Below are 24,280 nucleotides of genomic sequence, written 5' to 3'. Positions count from 1 at the left end.
CCGAAAAGCAATTTAGATGTGCATTTCTCTAATAAAGCAAAACACACACACACACACACACACACACATTCCAGTACTTTTAATACATCTACATTTTTAAAAGTTAAGGACACAACCAGGCACTAGTGGCCCATGCTTGTAATCCTAGCTACTTAGGAAGTTGATATCTGAGAACAGTGGTTCAATGCCAGCCAGAGCATGAAAGTCCATGAGACTCTTATCTTCCATTAGCTAGCAAAAAGGCCAGAACTAGAATTAGTGGTAGAGTGCTCGCCTCAAACCAAAAAACAAACAAACAAACAAAAAACCTTCAGGACAGCTTCTAGGCTTTGAGTTCAAGCCCTAGGACCAGCACACACACATTTACCATCATCTATACACGTGGTTTTTTGTAAAGGAAAGGAAGAATACTCTAGTGTTCCCAGTGATGGAGCAGGGAATGTGAAGGATAGAAAAGTATGTTACTGTGAAGATTCTATAACACATTAAGTCTAAAAGATCATGAGAAAAGATGCTTTCTCCTGACTCTAAATTAGTATATTGATCATAGCAAATTCAGTCTATGTGCTAAATATTTATGGTACTGTCATTTGTTCTCAGGATTACATTGCCCAAATGTTTTAAATTTTTATCATGCTCTGCTTGTCTTAGGATTTGACTTGCCTAGAGACCCCTACATCTCAAGCTTATTTTACCAGTACTCCTAAATGCCGAATTCAAATCATAGGAAACCAGATGTGCAAGCTCTATTATTCAAGACTATAAACTTATCATTTTAAAACAAAAATGTATAATGAGCCAGTATACATTAACAAAGATGTTAAACTTGTTTATCTGACTCATCTTGTAATAACCAGAACAATAGCAGCTATTCCATAGGCTCTGAAACCAATCATTTTTCATAGAAGAATATATTTGTTATTTATAAATACAAACAGTATTAATAGAATATTTGAGACATGAGTTTTATATATAGGAGGGCAGCATTAGAATATATTGAGAGCAATGTGTGGATAAGAGAGAAGGAGAGAGAGAAAGGAAAAGAGAGAGAGATGGGGAGAGAGAGAGAGAGAGAGGACAGAGAGAGAGAAACACCGGTCTTCTTAGCAGGCACAATATATTTGTTCCACCAAGAACTCTGCTATAATTTTTCATATATTTATATCACTTTAGAATGAGGGGAAGGATTTATTACTGTTTACAACTTCTTATTTTATTACTCACATTTTATGGATGGTGGGTCATGTGGCATCAATAACAGAAGATGAGTTCTTGAACATTAAAACTAAGTTCCTAAGTAATGACTGTATGAGCTCCATAGCCATATAGTCACTAGTGAGGGTAAGTAGATGTTGAGCAAGACCATTCATTTTCTGATGCCTAACAAAGAGTTCAAAAATGGTGCTGTATGGATAAAATGGAAGGTATATTAAGAAGTGGTATTCCATAGCCATGCAATACTATTGTCCTTTTCTCTGCCTCACGAAGGATAGAAGGAGAACCACATGGATGGAAGTATTCTCTCCTTTGCTTCTTGAACAATGTCTACTGTTCACGTGAGATCTCCTCCAAAACAAATGTGAGATGCAAAATCAGGGCTAGCAACAGGAAGCAACCTTGCAGAATGAGGTTCTTAATACAAGGTTGACAGGGACCATAATTGTGTTCAGCACAAAACAGAAGCTCCCAGGACACATTTGAAGAGGAGACAGCCTCTGGAAATTGCATCTGTTCCTCTTCCAATTGGGTGGAAGGCAGCTGCTAAACTCAATCTCTTTTCAAAGTTCTTCCTATCAAGCTGAACCCAAGAGGGACACTCCCATCAACTGCAGTTCAAACTCTAGTTCTTAAATAAGGCCTCCACATCTTTTCAACAGATGGCTTTAGACTCATCGAAGGTACTGAGTGAGTCTAGAAACCCCTAGTGGTTCCAGTAGCTACCTCCTAAGGGACAAATAAACAACAACAACAACAACAACCACCCTTCTTTGTAACTGCAAAATTCAAACTGCACCATTCTTTGTCTCATCTCAATGTGGGTTCTTATGAATGATGCCAATATTCCACTCTTCTTCCCTTGGGGACAAGGGAATGTGGGAAGATGAAGTGAGAATAGATCCCAGTCTTAAATAAAGATGCAAAAAACGATTAGCAAAGCTTACTGTCAGTACTCACTACCCAGGTAACCCTGCCCCCCCACAGCAAGCCCGCAAGCGCGCGCGCACACACACACACACACACACACACACACCTGAGATTCTTGTATCTTTTTTATTACTTCTTATTAATTTATTATTTTATAACCTTCAATTGTTTTAATAGGTTATGAATGTAAAACAGCTATGGATAGCATGTGATTTCTGTATCATTCACTTGGACTTTAAACTGTAAACAGTTGAAAAGGATGACCCATACAGGTTACTTTAAATAGATAAAGCAGCAGGGCACTGCTGTAATCCTAGCTATTCAGGAAACTGAGGTCTGAGAATCACAGTTCAAAGACAACCCAAGCAGAAAAGTCCAGGAGACTCTTTAATAAACCACTCAGAAAAAAGCTGGAAGTAGCACTGTGGCTCTAGTGGTAGAGCACTAGCCTTGAGCACAAAGAAGATCAGTTATAGTGCCCAGGCCCTGAGATCAAGCCCCAGGACTGGAAATAAATAAAACAAAAACAAAACAAAAAAATCTACCTGTATAGTTTAAACACTAGTAATTTAATTATCCCATTGTCCTTTACAGAGTTAGAAAAGGCACTATTAGTGACTTTTATAACACTTAGACAAATGGCAGTTCCTGGGTTCTAACCATAAGAATTACAGGTGGAAAGTAAGAAGAGAAAGACTACCATAGATATTTTGATTTTCTCCCTTTGTCCTTCTTTACAGAATTAGAAAAAGCACTATTACTAGTGACCTTTACAACAAACACAGACAAATGGCAGTTCCCAGGTTCTAACAATAAGAATTACAGTTGGAATGTAGGATGAGAAAGACTACCAAAGACATTTTGGTTTTCTCCTTTTGAATTACTGAACTTCTTGGTATCTGAGGACAGGCTGAGCTGCCACACCAGTACACACACACACACACACACACACACACTCACACAAACATATACACAGACACACATGTGCTACATGTTCATACAAATAGCCCCAAATAACACCCCATCCCTCAAACTGGTACAAGTGAAAAATAGGCTTCGAGTTAGAGAAAGCCCCCAGCATAGTGCCATCCCTAACTGAAAGGGCTCCCAAAGCTCCATTTCAAAGATGCTCTGAAAACATCTGCTTCACACTACCCAGGCTATAATTAACTGCCTACAAGTTATCTAGGGAGACAGGAAATTCTGATGTCATGTTGTGATTAGGAAATAGCTACACTCAACAAAACCCAGACATTCTCTTTGAAGAAGAGAATTGGAAAACTTCATTGGGAGGAATCTTTACAAAGATATCCAGCTTTAAAAAAAATGCCCAGTCAACCACCACATGATTTATTTTAGATAAGAACCAGCAAGGAAGAAGATGGTTAGGAACTGAAGGGAGTGAAGAACAGCAAATTGGCACATTGATCTCATACTTCATTGAAAGTACTAGAGAAACTTCATTCTTCTCAGAACATCTTTACTGCCTCACCCTACTTGATTGCATGATGAATTGTTACCAAATTAATATTCCTTGGAATCTCTTATCCTGTGGAAAAAGGAAGCAAACAATTAGATATAATTTTCTTTCAAATATAAATTAAGTACAGTGGGTGTACCTTTTGTTTATGATTGCATTTAACCTGACCACCCAACTACAGGGAGAAGAGAAAATAGTATTATGACAAACAGATGCTGATATGTAGTCAATACAATCTAATCTAAATACTCTTTTCTATGCCACACAGCTATTTCAAAGAAGAAACAAGTAAACTAGGCTAATTATAATGAAGAGGAAGAGGAAGAAAGAAGGGGAAGAGGAAGAAAAAAGGGGAAGAGGAGAAAAGAAGCAGAAGAAGAAGCAGAAGAAGGAGGAGGAGGAGGAGGGGGAGGAGGGGGAAGAGGAGGAGAATGGGAAAGAGGAGGAGAAAGGGGGAGGAGGAGAAGAAGGAGAAGAAAAAGGAGGGAGGAGGAGGAGGAGGAGGAGGGGGAAGAGGAGGAGGAGGAGGAGGAAGTGGAGTAAATGTGAGCAGGAAGTAAAACTGACCTGGATGCCATGGAATAAATCTGGACTCCCATTTTGCAAGTGGGAATAGCAACAATAGAAATTATTTATTCACAATATTTATTGCAAAATTATGATTTGTTGGGTCTGTTGTTAGAACTGGGGAAATAGTAATCTACTGAAGTCACATGGAGGGCACATCCTAGTTTGGGAGACAAAGAATGTACAATAATGTAAAAATAAAATATCTGTTAAAGACTGATAGATAATAAGAGAAAAAATGAAACACAGACAGCCTAAAAGAAGTCATGGACGGTTTATAGATTTATATTGGTTGAGTTGCAACTACCTACTTGAGAAGGTAACATTTGTGTAAAGAAGTATTAGTATGTGACACACAAATACTCAGAAAAAAATGAAGGAGGAAGGATCCTCAAATTTAGTGGCTCTGAGATAGGTTTATTCCTGCAGTGTTTGTACAATCAATGAGATTGATCAGAATGAGTAAGAAAAGTATTCATGGGAAATTAAGCAATGCTCTGGTGCCTCATGCCTATATCTGAGCTACTCAACAGGCTGAGATCTGAGGATTGTGTTTCAAAGTCAGCAGAGCAGGAAAGTCTGTGAGACTCTTATCTCCAGTTTACCACCAGAAAACCAGAAGTGGCTCTGTGGATCCACGTGATAGAGTGCTAGTATTGAGCAAAAGAGCTCAAGAAGAGAGCCTAGGCCCTGAGTTCTAGCCCCATAACTGACCAAAAAAAAAAAAAAAAGAAATAACTTTAAAGATATTGAGGATGGTTAATGAGAGCCTATTTCAATTCATCATAAAACCTTAAGATTTTAGTCTGAAAGGATGTTATAAGCTAAGAAGAGTTTTTTAACAAAAAAAATTAATGAACTAAAACAATGAAAATATAATTTCTTTAAACATTTGCTCATCATTTACATTCTATGATGAGATTTATTTTTTTTTAATTTGGACTTCAAGAAATACTAGTGAGAAGAAATGAAGAGATAGACAGAAGTTGTATTAGAATAATTGGTTAATGAATTCCTGTCACTTCCCTAACCATCAGGAACCTATTCTTATGAGAATTTACAAGTGAGGCTGGAGAATTAGGACTGAACATGACAGAAAATGGTAGCCAAGTGATTATAAGTACATTGTCTACACGAAACAAAGATAATCCCTTCTATTTCACTTGTATTCATGTGTATATTAATTGATGTGTTTTGAAAGGGCAACTTCACGATCTTTATAAAATGCATAAGAATCCTACAAATGCATACATTTCCATTTAGCTAATGCCTTTTCAGGAGTACCTAACAGGGAATCTTTATAAGGGTTGACAGATAGTGACAGGAATGTTTCTAACAGGTTGTAGAAGATTGCCCTAACTTTGAATTATTACATATTTAGAAAGAACGCAATAGTGTTCAAGCACCACAGAACGATTCCTGATTACAGGGAATAATTCTCATAAAAGCATCTCCTAGAAACAAAGTCGTTATGTAAAATATGTGCCAAACATGTACACGATATCTCTCAAATCCCTTGAGCTGTCGTACACAGCAGATACCTCATGACCCTCAGGACACCAAAAAAAAAAAAAAAAAGGTGATGTGTGGGGACATTGTTATAAAGTCCTCAGTAAATTAAGCCTTTTTCCATGGGAATAAAGCTGTCTAAGGCCCCTAGAGGAGCCCAATTACCAGTGAATATTACAGGCGTTGTTTGGTTTTGGTTTGTTTGTGTCATCGTTCATTGTACACGGAGAACTACATTCACAAAATCATGAAATATAGGCCATTGTTAAGCAAAGGCTTTGGTTTAGTCTGCTTATATGGCAATAGCTACTTGGGACAGATGTTAAGATATCAAAACATCTTTTAAAATGATTTAGGGTAATTCTTGGAAAAATTGTATGGAGTTACCTTCATATATTCTCCTATCTTGCAGATGAAATCAGTTCTTTTTTTCTGTTTGCCTTAGCCATTTATATCATCAGGATCAAACATTTTGCAGTCCCTGGTATTTCTTGCTCAGAGACTGTTTTCTGACTAGTAAGCATACCCTTCTGATGTGATTCCCATGCTTCACTTCCCATTATTAATACCAGGATTCTTAAAAATGAAATAGCAAATCACAGAATGCAGTAGAGAAATAGAGGGCTTCAGAGGGAGAGACTATATGTTATGTTATAATTCTGTTACAAAGTTTTCTTACTTCTGAAATGCTATCCAAAGGTCAGTGCTTGTTGAATATATTCTACTCATGAAAAGACATTTCTTTTAGGAAGAAGGGAAGTTTAAAGTAGAATAACATGGCAAATGGAAATAGCAGCACATATGAAGGTTCATATAACACCATCAAGGGACTACTGGTTAGTCAGCAGAAAATCTTGGAGGTAGCAGTAGGACTGAGGGAGGTGACAAGAGGCAGATTATGGAGTGTCTTTCAGGCCATGTTAAGAAATATAAATTAATCCAGTAATGATGATGAAACAGGCATTTGCTAGGCAATTCAGTCCAAATTAATCTGTAAACAATGAAAGTGGAGCTGTTAATCAAATGGTAGAGAGCCAGCTTTGAGTGAAAAGGCTAAGGGTTAGTGTCCAGGCTCTGAGTTCACTCCAATATTGGCTCCAATCTGGTTGCAAACTGGAACCCTGTGGTAAAAATTCCATGTAACAACATAGATCAGTGAGATGGTGGAGGTCTGGTAAAGTTAAGCAGAGGTGGAAGACAAGGAAAAAAATCTTAATTATACTAAAAAATTAAAAGGTAGTTGGAATATAAGGAAAGAGCAATAAGCAGACACTTAGGTTAAGACCACACAGAGAGAAGATGAACAAGGCTTAAAGAAAATGACGAAGGGGCAAGTTCATAAGTCCTCTGTAAATAAGAGCCCTTGATACATCTGGCAATCTTCTATCCATCTCTTAGAGTAGTTATTTCTATAACTAAAGATTACATTGAAACAATGTAGATTTAGAAGTTGATAGTTAAATGCTGTAGATAAATTAATTCTTGGTACTGATGACTACACTAATCAATCATCATTGTAGGCAGAGAGGCAATTGGTAAAGAAATCACTCTCTTACCTCTAAGTCTATACAATGATCTATAAGTAAGCTGAATGTTGGTAGCAGAAAGAGAGAGCAACAGTGAGATGTACACTGGTGAAAGAAAATCAATGTAATCATTGTATCGTAAGATGGTATGATTATAGTTTAGAACAATTCAAAGCAATCTAATATTGTGTACTGTATGCAAACCATTAATGTGAGCTGTGAGGCACTGGTCTTATCTGACTCCCTCACAGCAGGCTGCTGTGAAAAAGCCCATAAATAAGCTGTACTTCAATTAGAAAAGAAATAAGGAATTCATGAAGGCATGAGATAAAACGTAGGAAGAAAGAACCCTGGACCACATAGAACAATAGCAGTTCAGGTTCTAATGTTAATGAGCTACTTGACATTAGCAAATTCAACTCTCTTACATTCTAAGTTTTCTTAAATCTGAAGTGCTTCTACAGGCTATGATGTTAAAGATGGCTCTTATAATAATGAAAGGTTATTCACAGAAAAGAAAAGAAAAGAAAACTGATGTATAGGTAACTATGGACTGTGAACACAAGGTATTTGTACATATTTCACTTAATTCAGTTTTTTATTGTCATCTATGTCTTTGTTTTATTTACTAAACTCTAATAGGTTTTACAAGGAGCTTGTAACTTAACATGTTAAGTTGCAAACCCCTTGTAAATAAATATTCAGTGTGTCTTAATCAATGTCACCCTTTCCATCATTCTCCCTTATTTCCTACCCTTTCCCTTCCCCAGACCCATTTCCCATTTCCTACTTCCTCTATCACATATGGACATTGAGTATTCTTCATGGATTTCTCCCTGGTTCTTTTCTTCATTCATCTCCCCCCCTCCCACCTGCTCCCTCATTAAACTTGTTTCCATTTTCTGTTGTTATTTTGACAAACTGTTAACAGTTTGAATGTCTTAATCCAAGGAGTTTCACTTCTGTATGCACTATACAACTCAGTCGTGTCTATAATCCTATGCCTCTGTGAGTACTCACATGGGAGGTTGTATTTTGGGTCTAGGATGCATGTTATTTCACTTCATGCAAAGCTTCCTAATAAGACTCTTAAGAAACATGTAAGACTTGCCTGTGGCCACAGAGTCAGTGGCTGAACTTGGATTTAAACACAGCCTGAACAGAATTTAGTATCACTTTGGACTCCCCACATAGTTTTCCCAAGGAGCACAGTCACTTGCTGCTTTTGAAATTAAGACTGACAGCAAAGGAGGAATTTGGAGCTATTTTGTGGGGCCAGTGGGCCTACTGCAAGAGTTTACACGACATGGGGAATTAAATTTCCAGGAAAAAAAGAAAAAGAAAAAAGAAAAAAATCTCAAGGGTGAAAAAACTCAAGAAAAACTGTAGAAACTCTTATTCTAGTGAAGATTTATAAAAACATGACATTTTTAAAAACTTTTTTAGGATCAAGGCCAAGAGAAATTGAGAACTAACTCTATTGTCCATCAATTTTCCATGTTTTGGTCTCTTGTCAAAACATATAAGTAACAAAATGATGGGCACAAGTAATGGCTCTAATAAACAATTCTGTATCTCTCCATTAATTTATATAGAGTGGTATTTGAGGAAAAAATAACAACTTGTTGATGTGCATTTCTCACTATAATTCCAGAAACATGAAGATGATTCTATGACTCATGCTATGTTTGGAGATTGATTTTTGAAGTGGATTGACAATTTGTAAACAGTTACTTTCAAGACAAGAGTCTTTTCAAACATGCCTTACATTCATCAAAAGATTATTCTTTCCACAAACCAAATTCATGTAGTTTACCTCCAAGCTCCTTCTTACTCCAAATAACAGTAAAAATCATTACTTTAAACTAACAAAGACTGTGCTAAATGAGAAAAAAATACTTTTTCCAGGGAACAGTGATAACATGAAGACTTTTCTTTCACTCTCACCAGATGGACATTGTCACAGCCATCTTTAAGTGTAGTGATGGGATGCTGCTGCTTTTGTAACTGCTTTTTTTCCAATAGCAACTTCTCAGGCTCAGCTATCTCAAAAAAAAAAAAACTTTTTATGAGTTAAAAAAGGGGATGAATTTATTTCTGACCATTCCATTGTGGAAAACAAAAATGTACCAGCCAGAAACTGTATTACTGAATGACTGTGCCTTCTAAAACTTGAAAGTAGTGGAGGACATCTTTTGGAAAACCCACTTGATGAAACAATGGCTCTATCAGTCCAGCCAACTCACTCACTGAATTCTGTATTGTGCAACTCACAGTAGTTCAATCTATTGTCTTTTAATATACAGGCAAAGGGTATGCACTTTAACGAATCTCTTTCAACATAACTCATAGATCCCGAAATTGGAGAGCAAAACTCAGAAGCAGGGAATAAGAAAGAGTCAAATGTCAAAGCATAGAAGACAGCACTTGATCATGTATGGAAATATTATGCTCACCAATTTGTGGCTAGAGAACTAGTTACAAATGACTATTGGGACCTGGTAGAGATAGATTTATAAATAATTGAACATTGAGCCCTCAAGGTAAAGTCATGGAGAATATACTTTCCTCATGTCTATATATCCACATGCAGCCTTTTATGGTTTAGTTCTAGGAAGGCAAATTATTTTTGTAGTAAAATTTGATGTATGATTTTGCATGAAACACAGATAAGTGTGTTTATAGGGAAATAAATCCACATATGATAAAAAGGGGGGGGAGAATGATTAGGAGGGAATGCATTTATTTTTGAACTCTAGAAATAAAGAAAATTCCCCATACTAGCTTAGTCTTAAACTGTAGACTGACAGATTGAAATCCCTTCAACTTAAATATGTTAACATGGACACATAAAAGTACACTTGAAAATACAAGGGTAACAAAGGAAAAGAATTCTCCAGAAAAAAATGTGTCTTCAACTTTGTTACATACTTATTAAGTTCACAATTATTAAGTGTTGTACAATGCTTACATAGGAGAAATAATACATAATGCTAATAGTGGTGTCTAACATGAAAATCTCTACCTAGGGTAGAGATTTCAATTATCAGATTATCAGATTACAATTAATTGTTCTGCTTTGTAGGTTTGATTCTTATACATAATGCTTTATATTCTTTAACAATTATCATCTTTAAAATGTATCCATTCTTTAAAAATTTCTGGTCTAATATATCTTGCCCAGATTTACCTAAGAATAAGAAAATGAATTTGGTAAACCTAAAAAAATTATGCATAAAAAACATTATTGTACCAATAACCTGTTCTCAGAGAGTACATTTCACCAAAAACTGCAAAATAAGGATTATGACATCAAGTCATTTTGATGTATTTTTACAACATGGAATTAGTTTACGTGTGTCCTATGAAACAATAATTTTGATTGAGACTGGCATGATTAAAGTTGTCTACAGCCTTTAGGTCCACTTTAATAAAAGCTGAAAATAACCAAAATCCACCTCCCAGGAGAATCTGGACTCTTTTTTTTGTTACTTTAGAATTAAAACTGCAGCAATTTACTCAGATAGTGAGAAAAACATGTTGATCACTCCAGGTTACAAGAAGTCAAAAAAGATGACTCAAGGCAGATAAAGTAAAATTAATGACTTCAATCATCACCAATGTCTCAATCTATTAGGTGACTATCATTTACTGATTGATATTCCTCCTTAGGTTTTACTTCTATTAAAAAATACAACTTTATTGCTCATTAAAGTAAGGACATAAAAAATAAACAACATAATTACTTATTGCTCCTTAAATATGTGGTCATTACCTAATTACCACTTTCTGAACAGGAGGACAATAGAAGCACTTCTTTTAAGAAATGTAGTTACCTTTATTAGTTGTACAAAGGGAGGTGGAAGAATTTCATTCCACATCTCCTGATGGGAACTATACCAGTGAAAGTTATGAATTCTGTTTATAAATAAAACCTTCAGTAAATTGTTCTTTATAAAAGTCTGTGGAATGTAAGTATTATTGGTTTGTAGTTTCTGTGTTGAACCTATAGAAACCACTTGAAAAAATAAAGTGTTTCTGCCTAAGATCAAATAATATTAAACACTGAGAATCTAACATGTTTTGTTATAATCATTGTAAGTAGATATTATGCCTTAGAATGAAAGGAAAGAATTTAAAAGGGTGTGGAGGAAAGAGGAAAGAAAACAGGAAACATCGAGAAGGGATATTGTTGACTACATTTCAGTTTTAATCGTCACTGAAATATAAGGAAAACATGTTTGTGTTAGAACATTTACTCATAAGGAGAGGATTTATAGTCATTTTGCTAGTCTTTCTTATCATTACAAAAAATAATTTCTGAAAAGGCACCATGAACTGTGCTGTCTTTCCTTTTAAAATTGTACTGCTTCTCTGATTTCCAAAAAAGCTCCTCTTTGTTACAATAGTGACAGCAATTCATTGATTTATCAAGGGATGTTATAACTGAGTGTAATGAAGTTCCGGCTGCTCATGAACATTTCTGAACATGAATTAGCATATTTTAATGGGAAATTTAACTATTCTCTTAATTTTCCATTTTCCATTATGATTATAGCATCTCTACTTCTATATTTCTGTAAATGAAGAAAATGGAAAATTCAGTCAATATTATTTGTTTTCAGTTATTTTAAGGATAAGTGACTTGGAAGGTTAAATTTTTGGATGGATGACAATCCAATGTTTTTCCAGATTTATGAATCAAATAGATACAATCTTCCTCTTTAAAACCAGAAAGAACAATTGCTTTCATGGAAATATTAAATGTTTATATTATTACCATCCAAAATAAGAAGTGAATGCTCCAATGGTCTTGAACAGCAAAAAGTCTTAATTAAAATACTCCAGTGAGGGATAGAGAATGCTGATCTTTTCCTAGATTCTCCACAAATTCATTCTCAATTTAAAATTTTAGTATTTAATTCAAATAGAAAAAGAATGCTAATATTAATCATCAAAAGAAGAATAACTTAGTAAAAGTCTGCTGTTGCCAACATAATTGACATTTGGATAACAAACACAAGATGGTAATATAAATAAATTGACTTTGGAATTCCTTCTTAGAAACCAAGTCACAGGACCTATCCATTTTTATTCATAAGTTCTAGAAGCTACTGAACATGCCCCTACCTAATTTCAAATTATACATCACAATTTTGAAGTAACTCATTTGTAAACATATATTAATGTAATCAAAGAACAAATTCATGAATTATTCATACATATAAGGAAGGTTCAGAAAAGTTTGCAAGTATATAAAACACATAAATTACCAAGTCAATAATAAGGAAGAAGATCCTTGAAGGAAACTTGAAATGTGAAACAAAATATTCTTTGGTCAAAGCTTAACTTGGTGGTGTTTGCTAGGATATTAGCTATTACTCATAACTGTTCTCTCTCTTTTTGTCTGGCTCTCTCTTTTGCCGGTCCTGGGGGGTTGAACTCTGGGCGTAGGTGTTCTCGGTGCTGTTCCTGCTCTTTGTGTTCAAGGCTAGCACTCTACCACTTGAACCACTTCTGGCTTTTGCTGAGTAGTTTATTGGAGATAAGAGTCTCACAGAATTTTCTGCCCAGGCTGGCTATGAACTGCTATCCTCAGATCTCAGCCTCCTGAGTATCTGGAGCCATTGGCACCTGGCAAGAGTAAAATTTTCAGACAAGCATTTAAGTAAAGTTACTCCATTTTGACTAAATAAAAGAAATCATGAAAATCACCTTAATGGTGATAAGATATTCTCGAGTTCATGGCCAGGATAATAATAGTAAAAACTGGGCTGGGGAGGTGGCTCAGTAGTAGAGTGCTTGCCTTGCATGCGTGAGGCCTGAGTTTGATTCCTCAGCACCACATAAGCAGAAAAAGCTGGAAGTGGCATTGTAGCTCAAGTAGTAGAGCCTTGAGCTGAAGAGCTGAGGGACAGTGCCCAGGTCCTGAGTTCAGACCCCACAACCGACATAAATAATAAATAAATAAACAAACAGTAAAAACTTCCTTAGAGAATAATATATATAACATATAGTATAAATACTATTCAGAGACAGTTTTTATGATCAATTCATAGTGTGGATTTTTTTCCCAATTTTGTTGTATTTCTTAAACAGTTACAAATCTGTACTTAGACAAGTAATGTTTCCTCTAATAAATAAAGCTAGAAAATAAGAAACACTTTCTGATTCCCAGTTATGTGAGGAGTACATCTCTTGTTCTGATCATTTATTTTATTCTTTATATTATCAGTAATTTAGAAAACACATTTTTCCAAAGCGAGCATCCAAGAAAATAATATAAAAAGTATAATTTTTAGAATAAAAATCTAATCCACAAAGCTTTGCTTTAATTTTTGGTCTTCCAGAATATGATCATTCTAAAAATAGAAGCAAATTTACAAATAAATCTCATTAATTTTCTAAATCAAATTTGAAGCTCTGCCCTCTATTCCCAGTGTCAACTAAAAACAGTGTTATAAAGGTATTGGTCCAACTCTTTGAACTAATTAGAACCAAACTGTACTACTGTATGCCCATAAAGGCAACCACGCTCCATAATTCATAGTTACTTTCACTGGTTCAAATGGGTAAAACTACAAACTCAGTGAGGCAAAGCATGGACTATCCACTCCCATATACATACGAAGTTCATTGGCTTGTTCCTAGTTTATATTTTACCTACTTGCAATGAAATTATGTTTGCCAAGGATCCCACAGTATGAGAAATACAGAAAATAAAATTAGCAAATAAATAATATGCATATATTGTGATCATTGTTTTGGAGACAAGTAAATTTTTCTTCCTTGAAAATAAATCAGAAGAAAGTAGATTTTTGTCAGACATAGAAAGGATGCCAGGGAGTCCTCTGACAGGAAGAACACTGTGAAGAACTGCTGTGGGATTATTGCCCTGGGTGGATAGGTGAATAGGGATGACAAAATGAATGATGAGGACAATTTAAATCAGGGCAGATGATACTATGAAGCCACAGTGCAAAGGCAATGGTAGAATCGAAGATGGGGTGAATCCAGAAGACACCACAAAGCAACTTCTGAAATTTAGTAGCTTGTTGGATATAAGAAACACTGAAGAAAACATCTTTAGTGCTCTGAATTAGTGGACCAAGGGAAGAAGGGTGGCCTGTATAACTTATGAAGACATTATTGACAATCTAACAATCACAAAGTTGCTTAAACTGACTAAAAACAAGAACTACCTGCATACTGAGCTGGTGGTCATAGCTTAAGATTTCTGCCAGTCACTGCAGCATGCTTGAGCATTTCAACCATATGAAAGTGCATGCTTGGGAAATGCTCACCTGTTTGCCACCAATGGTCCAGGACAGGTACTCTGAAGACATTTTTAGACCATTCCAGTGTCTCCACATCACATCTTTCTCCAGCCACAAATAATGTTTTGAATCTGAATGTAAAGGAGAGAGTGACTTTGAATTACTACTTGAAGTTATTTAATTAAGTTATTTAATTTTCATTTGAAATACATTGTTGAAATGAATTGCATCAGTAATGTATCAGGGACAAACAGGGATATTACCACTGTTCCATAATGTAGAATAGTGAGAGATGTTACTTGTTTGGGCCCAAATGTAACCTAATGTGCATCACAGCAACGGTGTGAGCTGTTTCCAAAGCAGAATTCACAGCTACTGAATCTCAGTGTTAAAAAAAAAAAGAACAATTGAATTGATCTTTGTACTGTACTTGTCATATTCCTCTCTTGATCAAACATGAAAATCTTTTGCCTCCTTGACATGAGCCCTGATAATGTTAGCTCAAATTTTGATGGCTGCATTTTTCTGAAGAATATATTCAGAAATGTCCTCACAAGGATCAGCTAAGGAAATAAATCTGGTCATAAATATGACACTGATTTCAAGAACATATTTCTTTCATTCTTAGGACATACAGAGGGAACAATGGGAAAGTAAATGTTAGTATGTTCTCTAGGATCATAAACATTCTTATTAAAAAATACATGATTACTAAAGAACAATGGAGAAATGAGGTCATTAGAGGGAGAATCATGCCCTAGAATAGGAAGAATAAGATAGAAAAATAGATCTTTTCAATAACCATCATTTTACATGATCATTTGATCATATGCATATTGAGCCTATGTGATCCTCTCCTAAGAATACTCTCCTTTGGTCTCATTATGTTTAGAATCCTGTTTATCATGTCCAAGTGTAGTTTTTTGTCTTTTTCTACTCATGGTGTTTATTGAAATAAACTCCAAAAAATGGAAATGAGAGGTTTTTTTAAAAATTTTACTTTATGTAGGGACTTTTTCCTCTATTTTTCTCCGTTTGTTTCTGTTTTTCCTCTTTGTCACTGTTTTTTATTTCTGTACCTTTTGTTTTGTATGTAAGTTTGTCCAATTTGGGGAGGTTAAGAGGAAACACAGAAATGGTGGGACAAAGGGTGAATTAATTCAGCAGTGATACTCGCTAGACACTATGTTGAAAAAGAGCTATACACCTTGTGGACAAACAGGGCTGGGAGGAGAAAAAAATCTAGGAGAAAACAAGGGAAGAGGTGACATTGTTCCAAAAGAAATGTACCCATTACCTGACTTATGTAAGTGAAACCCCTCTGTACATCACCTTAACAATAAAAATAAAAATTAAGAGAAGAAAAAAAGATAAATAGATCCCTCCAGGCACCAGTGGCTCAAATATATCCTCTTAGCTACTCAGTAGGCTGATATCTGGAGGATTGTGGTTTGAAGCCAGTCCAGACAGAAATGGTTGCTGGACTCCATCTCAAAAATAACCATCATAATGACTCCATCTCCAAAATAACCATCAAAATGCATGACTGAAGGCATGACTCAAGTGGTAGAGTGCCAGTTTAGTGAACACAAAGTTCTCAGGAAAAGAAGAAAAAAATAGAATTGGTTTGAATCTGGTAGTTTTAGTTAATGAATGGTTATTTTTCTTCTCTGTTTAAAGCCCTCATGGCCTGTCTTTCAAAAGAGAGTGTATTTATGCGGAGTAAAATCATTATCATTAAAGTAAAAACCATTCAACAAATAAAAAGTTCCCTGCTTCTCTGGAGTAATGTAATCTGTGACTGAAGACAGCTTCTTGTTCTCTTGTCATACCATTTCATGAACATTTATGGGGATTGAAATAATCCTACTTCTATGCTCCAGCCACATTCAGATCTGCCAAAAACATGTCTCCTTGAATAGCTATTTGTTTCTTGTCTATTTTTCATACTATATTGAACTATGATGTAAACTGGAGCATTCATTTTTATGACCCTGGGGATTTTAGGTATTTAAAAGTTGCTAGATGCTCAGAATAATGAAGTGAAGAGATAGGGAATTGGCAAAATTTATGTCAGCTTGACTCATTCTAACTCAAAAAGGACCATTTAAAGGTATAGAAATTGACAAAAGTATAGTGATGGATGTAGCTAATACAGTGCCCAAATGTTTATTTTAGAAAATTTTGAGTACTAAACAATGAAAGGTTTTAAAGCAGCCAGTTGGCTTTTATGGTCTCCGTCAGTAGCCTGGGAGGCTGTCTGTGTAGGGATAACACAGCTCTCTTCTTCCCCCTCCCCCGCCCCCCAACTCAGTGCTAGAAAGGCTGACTGGGAAATCTAGGCAAGGAACTAGTGATGGAAAAGCAAGGTGGGAAATAGTAAAATGAAGTCTTGAGGAAAATAAAAAGTTATTGAAAGTAAAGTAAGAGAAACAAGATGTAGTTCTGAAGAAAGGCAATTTTAATCTTAGATGTATCTGCTCTGAAGGATGATTTTGGTTATGACAGAAAGACTGTGGAAAAACACTGCAGAAAGTAAGATTGTGTTGCTAGAAGGGCTATTGCCAAGGTATTAAATATCACTTTGTGCTGCAGCTGTGAAAAGCAAGAGGACTTGTCGAAGGATGGTGAAGGCACCTTTGACGATGGCCAAAAGATATTACAACTAAGGGACATGATCTTAAAATGGGCTACTTTATGAATAGTTAACAAATTATGCTAACTTTTACATCTTCTCTAAACTTTCATAGATAATCTTGGCCTCGGAGCTACAGTTTGACCTTGATAGGGGAAAAAATAGCCAAATTGTAACTAAAAAAAAAATCCCAGTTACCAAGATGTTATTGAAAAACATATTACTTATTTCTAAGTACAAATGAATACTACAACTGATGCCTACACTAGCAAAGCTATTGCTGGATTTTCTTTCTTTTTTTGTTTCAAAACTCTACTTAATTGTGTCAAAGAAGGGTTTCAAGTTAATTGTGTAAAACACTCAATGTACTATTACAACTTCACACATTTTCTATGAAGGATCACCATATGTTTAAACTTTAGTTAGCATTTGAAAATTTTTAAATACTACTGTCTTAGTAAAATTCAGATAATTTCAGGGCTCAATAGTCACTTGTAACTAATGTCTGACATATGGTAGAGCTTAATTTTATGGATGAGTTTGTCCTAGGTTATACTGGATAAATGAATGTGTGGGTAATATTCAGGTGATCATAATTCATGGAAAGATCCATCTTTTCCAAAAATTTTAGTACTGAAAACATAAACAAAGTGATAACATATAATATCCAAAGCAGAATAAAAAGGATAGGAGAAAAAGAATGAGCAGGTAACTTAAGCTCCTTCTCACAATTTTATATACATCAGAGCACAATTCAAGACTCAAATGGAGCTGAAAATTAAGCATAAAGAAAATAGATAAGTTGGCATTTTGTCAAATTAATTTCAATCCAAAATAAAGCAAGCCACATAGAGATAAAAAACAAAAACAAATGTGTAGAAAAAATGTTCAGATCTCAACTTCCTGAGTAGCTAGGATTACAGGTGTGAACCTGTAATTATAGAAAATTGGTTTCCATAGACGTGTGGCCCTTTATTAAGTTGTTAATCTATTGTTATTCTCTTCTCCAACACTAGTGTCACAGGTAGAAGAATACTAGAATAGATTTGCATATGTATTTGGCCTCCCCTTTCACATCACCCAGACCCAAGGCAGGTCATCTACCATAGTAAGGTCCTCTTCATCTTATTAGTTTTAACTTTTTATTTAAATGTAACATCTCATGATAATTCTGTAGAAATTAATTATATAATTATGTTCATCAGCATATTTCTTCAATATTTGCCAGTGCTGGGTTTTATGCTTGTTGTTTTATATTTTTCTTTTTGGTTTTTATAACCCATACCATCCACCTACATCTATTCTTCCCTTATGAAAGGAAAGTCTTTGCATTTTAAGCTCTCTTAGCTTTGTCCACTTGAAAATATAATGTATATTTATTCTGCCCTTTCCAACTCAGTAAAAATTTAATTTTGTTAATTATCCTACCTCAGCACTGTGAAGGTCCTATTCTATTGTCTTCTGATATCTATTGGCATTGGTCTGACATATCTCTGGTGATCTGTCGAGTCTCTCTAGTAGTTTATTGGATTTTCTCTATAACCTCAATTGATGTTCTGAAATTCAAAATGACATGCCAAAGTGAATTTATTTATATGTAACCTGCTTGGTATGTGAACAGCCCTTTCAATCTGGGATCCATGTTTTTCTTCAATTCCATAACACTCAATTACTGGCTCCTGAAATATCTTTCTTATTTTTAAATTTTAACCATCTTGTCATTCTTTCTTGCTGAAATTCTATTAAAACACTTTTACATTCTTATTCTCTTCAAACTCCCCAATTCTTCTTTTAGAATTTGTTTTATTCTATCTGCCACATTCTGGATCATTTCCTCAATACTTTCTTACTGGTTTTAGTAGATTCCATGATTATGGCAAAATGTTTATTTTGTGCCATCCATTGCATTTTTATTTTATATTTGTAGTCATATGCTTCCAATGTTTTATGGAAAATATGTTAGTCTGTGACTTTGATCATAAAGCCTGAGTTGATTACACCATAAAATTTATTTCATATGAAATGAATCTATGTTCTGTTGATTTTATTAGCTTTAGATGTCTTTGCATGTATTGGAATTTTGTTTCCAAGCTCTTTGTAAAAGAGTGTCTCTTTGTTCCATTTTTTCAGTCTCAGATAATCTCTGTTTTCTTCAGGTATGTTTGCTGTCTGGTAGGTACATGGTTGACATATCAGTCCTACAAATCAATGTGATAATGAGGGTTCAAAATCATTTATCCACAGTGATAATTCTTATATTGCTATAGAATCTTGTTCAGGAAAATAGGTGAGCACTATAGTTTAGTCTCCAGTCACTCCCTATCTCATTCAAATTCCTCACTGTGAACTTGCTAGAAGTCACTGTTACAGAAAACGTATGACAGTGTATTGCCAGCCTCCTTTCATATGTGGGGCTAATGGCCAAGTATTCTTCAAGTACAGAGCTGACTCTAATCCCCCATTGTGCTTTCAACGCCTGTTTGTACATCTAACAAGCATCTGGTCTCAGACAAACATACAGCTTTGCAAATCCACACCCTTGCTAGTCCACAGAAACCTTTAACTTTAGCTCATCTTTGACATCCTGCTTTTCCTTTTTATTATCTCTCATTATTCTATGATTGGAAAAGAAGAGAGGTATCAAAGTTAAGTTGCTGCAAAATCTTGACTGCAACTCCCTGCATTGAATTTTCCTAGCTTACTTAAAATCAAACTAGAAGAGCCTAGGAAAAATAAATCACTGTGATATAATCCAAATGAGTGGAGAACTAGAAAGTAGGAGGTAATAAAATAATAAAGTAATTTAGACTTAATTAATCAACATTGAAAAACATTTCAAATGCCAAGCCTGAAGCACACCCCTTTGCCTTTCATTATACCCTTAAGCTATTGCTAATCTGAAATTACAAATAAACAACAACCAAAAAAACCCTGAAGAATAGAGAGAAATAATTCTCATCACTTTCCTAATCCACATGGAAACTAAATTGTAGATCTGAAATCAGAAAGTACAATAGAGTAAGAATAAATGCCATATAATATTGCCTCTTCCCAGCTGCAATCCTTGGTCTGTTATTTTGCTTTTTGTGAAAAGGTGACTCACTTGTGAACAGAGATGATAATATTCAATGACTCCTAACCTAGTTTTCCAAAATATAGTCTCCTGTAATGTTAAAATGGACTCATAGTTTCATTTAGACTCCTATTTTGAGTACCTTGTAAATTTATTTGGAGTAATGAAATGCTTGACAAATGCCCAAATTAATGAAACTAAGATTGAATGAGATATATAACACAGTTTTAAACTTCAAACTGTAAGATGTTCTGTGACAGAAGACAAACACAACATTGTAGACCATAGTGAATGTCAATACCTAGAACATGAACTTAGCACTAAATGTATAGTTGTATATGAAGACTTTAAATTTCAATCTCCTCTAATCCAAATTAACATTTGTGGATTTAAATTCCCCTTATTTTGACATAAAATACGTGTGTGTGTGTGTGTGTGTGTGTGTGTGTGTGTGTGTGTGTACCATTATTGGGTTTGAATTCAGGCCTTGGGTACTATCCCTTAGCTTTTCCTTTCAAGGCTGCTACTCTACCAACCACGCCACACAGCCCCACTTCTGACTTTGCTATTAATTGGAAATAGTCTCATGGACTTCCCTGCTGGGACTAGCTTTAAAATTATGATCCTCAGATCTCAGCCTTCAGAGCCACCAGTACCTGGGGATTAATACTATGACTTTTGAAGTCCCTTTTTCTCCAAATTGTCTTAGTCTACAAGAGGAAAATCCTTAGGTGAAAGGAGTGCTTTTCTTTAGTATTCATCCATAGTGTTTGATAAAAGGTTTAAGTTCCAGTCAAATTGTTTAAGGTACTCTCTCTGCCAAGAGTAACTAAAATTTGTGGACCTATCTTCATTTATTTGTAAATGAAGATAATCACAATTCTGACCTATAGTGACTAAATTAGTAGTCCCTGGTATGAAACAAATAATTGAAATAAGTTGCATTTTTTATAGACCAGAATAGTCTGAATATGTTAAATACCCATTAAAAATAATTACACACATCATAGTGAATAATGTCAGTGCAAAGAAAAACATTGGGCTATCATTCAAGGGAATTTTTTGCCATTATGCTTACACTAAAATCTGACATTCCATATATATATGTATGTATAGATATACTATATATATATGTTCATTTGCAAAGTGTGATAACCCAGTGAGCAATCATTATTCTTGAGGAAAATATCAAAAACCCAAATACAAATGAAAAAGCCTCAGCTTGTTAGACGCACAGCTTCAAGTCTTGTAATTGGAGTGCTCTAGTCAGTAAAGAGACACATGTGACTATAATCACTATTTATTCAAACCTCTGGAACAATGTGAACATATGGAGACAGTATAATTTCTAAGATATTTTTGTTAAAGTCTATTTTTCTATCCTTCAGGCTGACATTGAGAAAAAATGAATTGAAAATGAAATGAAAATGAAATGCAAAAAGAAGGCAAATAAAACATTACAATGGATGACTCATTTTATGAAATCACTTCTGTTTTAAAAAGCGTCATTGAATACATTATAAAAATTATTTTAAAAACTGCCTTAACTGAAGTCTACTTTTAACTTGAAGAACCTTACAAAAAAGTCTCTTTTTTAAGTTCATGACAGCAATGACCTATATCAAAATGTTCAATGAAAACTGATGTCTAAAACTGCTTTGAAGATTCAAAGTGCTATAATTATCTTTGAATGTACATATCATTAAACTAAAATGAATGTCAATAAACTAGCAAAAATATCAAAACCATTAACAACATATTATTACCTAGCAAAATTGAAATGATTTCCTTCACCCAATTTCATCTAATATGAAGGACTACTTTCATATTTTCTTTTGTATACATGAATTCAAATCATATCTATACCATTCCATTTCCAAAAGATGGCTAGATACAGAGATAACTTGTATTTTACATCATAATCAACATTTTACTTTTGAAGGAAAAATACAATCAGGAGAGTTTTTAAGAGAAAAATGTTTTGGTAAGAGTTTAATTGTAATTGGAATCAACATGTTCTAGCATTTAAAAGTCTCCACAACATTGTTAGTAATCCCAGTTATTTTCAGTTCTACTTATCAGAGCCATTCTTAACAATTCTCAGAATATTTGGCTCTTTCCATAGAGATGGTGCAGTACTATACAAGGTATGGTCTTTAGTTCATTTTGATTGGCTTTTTGCATAATTTGCCCTGTGCATGCTTACTTCACCTTGTCAGAGAGTACTGCTTCCCCAAGGCTGCCCCAGGGTCCTGTTGACGGATTGCTCTAATTGCAGTAGGCGCTGTAAACAAGGCAGCTACCCCATGCTCTGCAAGCACTCGGAAATAAGCACCAGCATCTGGTGTTCCCACTGGCTTCCCCTACAATGAGATCCATTTAAAAATGTCACTGGTAACATGTCTCATATTTCATTGACAGTTGCAACACTTACACATTTAACAGGAGATATTAGCAAAGCTGTGTTCTCAACAAAGCTTGGATTTAAAATAGTTCCATGCTCTATCATAAATAAATCAAATATCCAGGCATCTGAATGTCTGCTCCTTTACAACATATAAAAAAAAAGTTTTCAAATGACATGTTTTCCATCCTCAAGTTTTAAAAGATAAGAGACTAGATAAATACATCATATGCAAACAAGAACATAAAAAACTCTTCTACTAGCCAATAAATTAAATGCATTACATTTTGAGATGGAACAAAGGAGTAATGTCATTGTTATTCTAACATTAACACATTGTTTTCAAAAACATTATTGAAAGTGACCATAGCAATTCTAGAACATTCCAGTAAAACAAAAATCTGAAGTCACATTGATTCTTAAGCAATAACCTTTTCCATTAAATGTCTCACTCTCAGTAAAGTGACTTCTGCACAATAAATAAAATTTAATGTTACCTAAAACACTGATTTTTCATAGTCCCCAAAAGACATTGAACACATCCAGTTGCAAGATCATGTACAAATTATTTAAAAACTTTGGAAAATTACACGTGAAAAGCATACAAAATATGTTTAATTGTTAAGTTCTACAAAGAGGAAAGAAAATAAGTTATTGAAATGAACCCAGAAACTGTAAATAGTCTACTCATAAAATCTATGTTGGCCCAGTTATATTTCTTCTTTGTGTGGAGGAGGTACGGTGGGGAGGTGGAGTGTTACTAAGACTTGAACCCAGGGCCCAGACATCATCCTGTAGCTTTTTCTCTCAAGGCTGGTGCTCTAACACTTGAGCTATAGTTCTACTTCTGGCTTTTAGCTCATCAGTTGGAGAACAGAGCCTCACAGACTTTCCGGACTGGGATGGCATCAAGCCTAGATCTTCAGATCTCAGCTTCTTGAATAGCTAGGATAACAGACACGAGCCATCTTCAGCACCTGGTTTACCTCTTCCTTCTTCAACCCATTCTCATCATTGTCACTTCTTCCAATGCTTCTGCATCAAGGTACCTGAACTGTCAGTATACACTTATCTATCAGTAAAACCTTTTTGGTATAGGTTGAGATAAACAAAGCAAAACAAGTTTCTCAATTTAGGTCTTTTCTTGAGGCCTTAAAAGTGCCAAATAGTATATAGAAATTTCTGTAAGATGGGTCTAGATAAGTAATATTTGCTGAGCCCTATCTGAGTTTAACTGTGAATTTCATATTCTAAAAAAATGCACATGGGATACTCTGAACTAAGGCAAAAACAAGAAAGAATTTTCAAGAAATCTCAGCAATCTCCTCAGATAATTATTTTTAAAAATACATGGTAATCCCAAAAAATAAAATATTTAGGAATTAACCTAACCAAAGATGTAAAAGAACTACTTAATGAAAATAATAAAAAGTTAAAGAAAGAAATTGCAGAAGACACTAGGAAATGAAAAGACCTCCCATGCTCGTGGATAGGCAGACTTAATATAGTAAAGATGGTAATACTTCCAAAACTAATATACAAATTCAATGCAATTCCTATTAAAATCCCAATGACATACATCACTGAAATACAGAAAACAGTCCAAAAATTCATATGGAACAACAAAAGACCTAGAATAGCCAAAACAATTCTAGGGGATAAAG

General features: G+C 34.8%; 1 protein-coding gene across 1 annotated transcript in view; it reads right to left on the bottom strand.

Annotated features, from left to right (window-relative positions):
* Window positions 1-24,280, bottom strand: part of Acss3 (acyl-CoA synthetase short-chain family member 3) — a 137,236-nt gene that overhangs the window by 27,370 nt on the left and 85,586 nt on the right. The window contains exons 8-9 of the mRNA XM_013022563.1: window positions 22,424-22,575; window positions 14,532-14,635 (exon numbers count right to left, since the gene is read on the bottom strand). Coding sequence (XP_012878017.1) covers window positions 14,532-14,635; window positions 22,424-22,575 — 256 coding nt within the window. The remainder of the gene's footprint in view (window positions 1-14,531; window positions 14,636-22,423; window positions 22,576-24,280) is intronic.

Source organism: Dipodomys ordii, unplaced genomic scaffold (assembly GCF_000151885.1).
Source record: "Dipodomys ordii isolate 6190 unplaced genomic scaffold, Dord_2.0 Scaffold3, whole genome shotgun sequence".
In the NCBI taxonomy this organism is placed as follows: domain Eukaryota; kingdom Metazoa; phylum Chordata; class Mammalia; order Rodentia; family Heteromyidae; genus Dipodomys; species Dipodomys ordii.
Note: the sequence above shows the minus strand (reverse complement) of the source record. Positions and strands in the feature narration are given on the sequence as shown.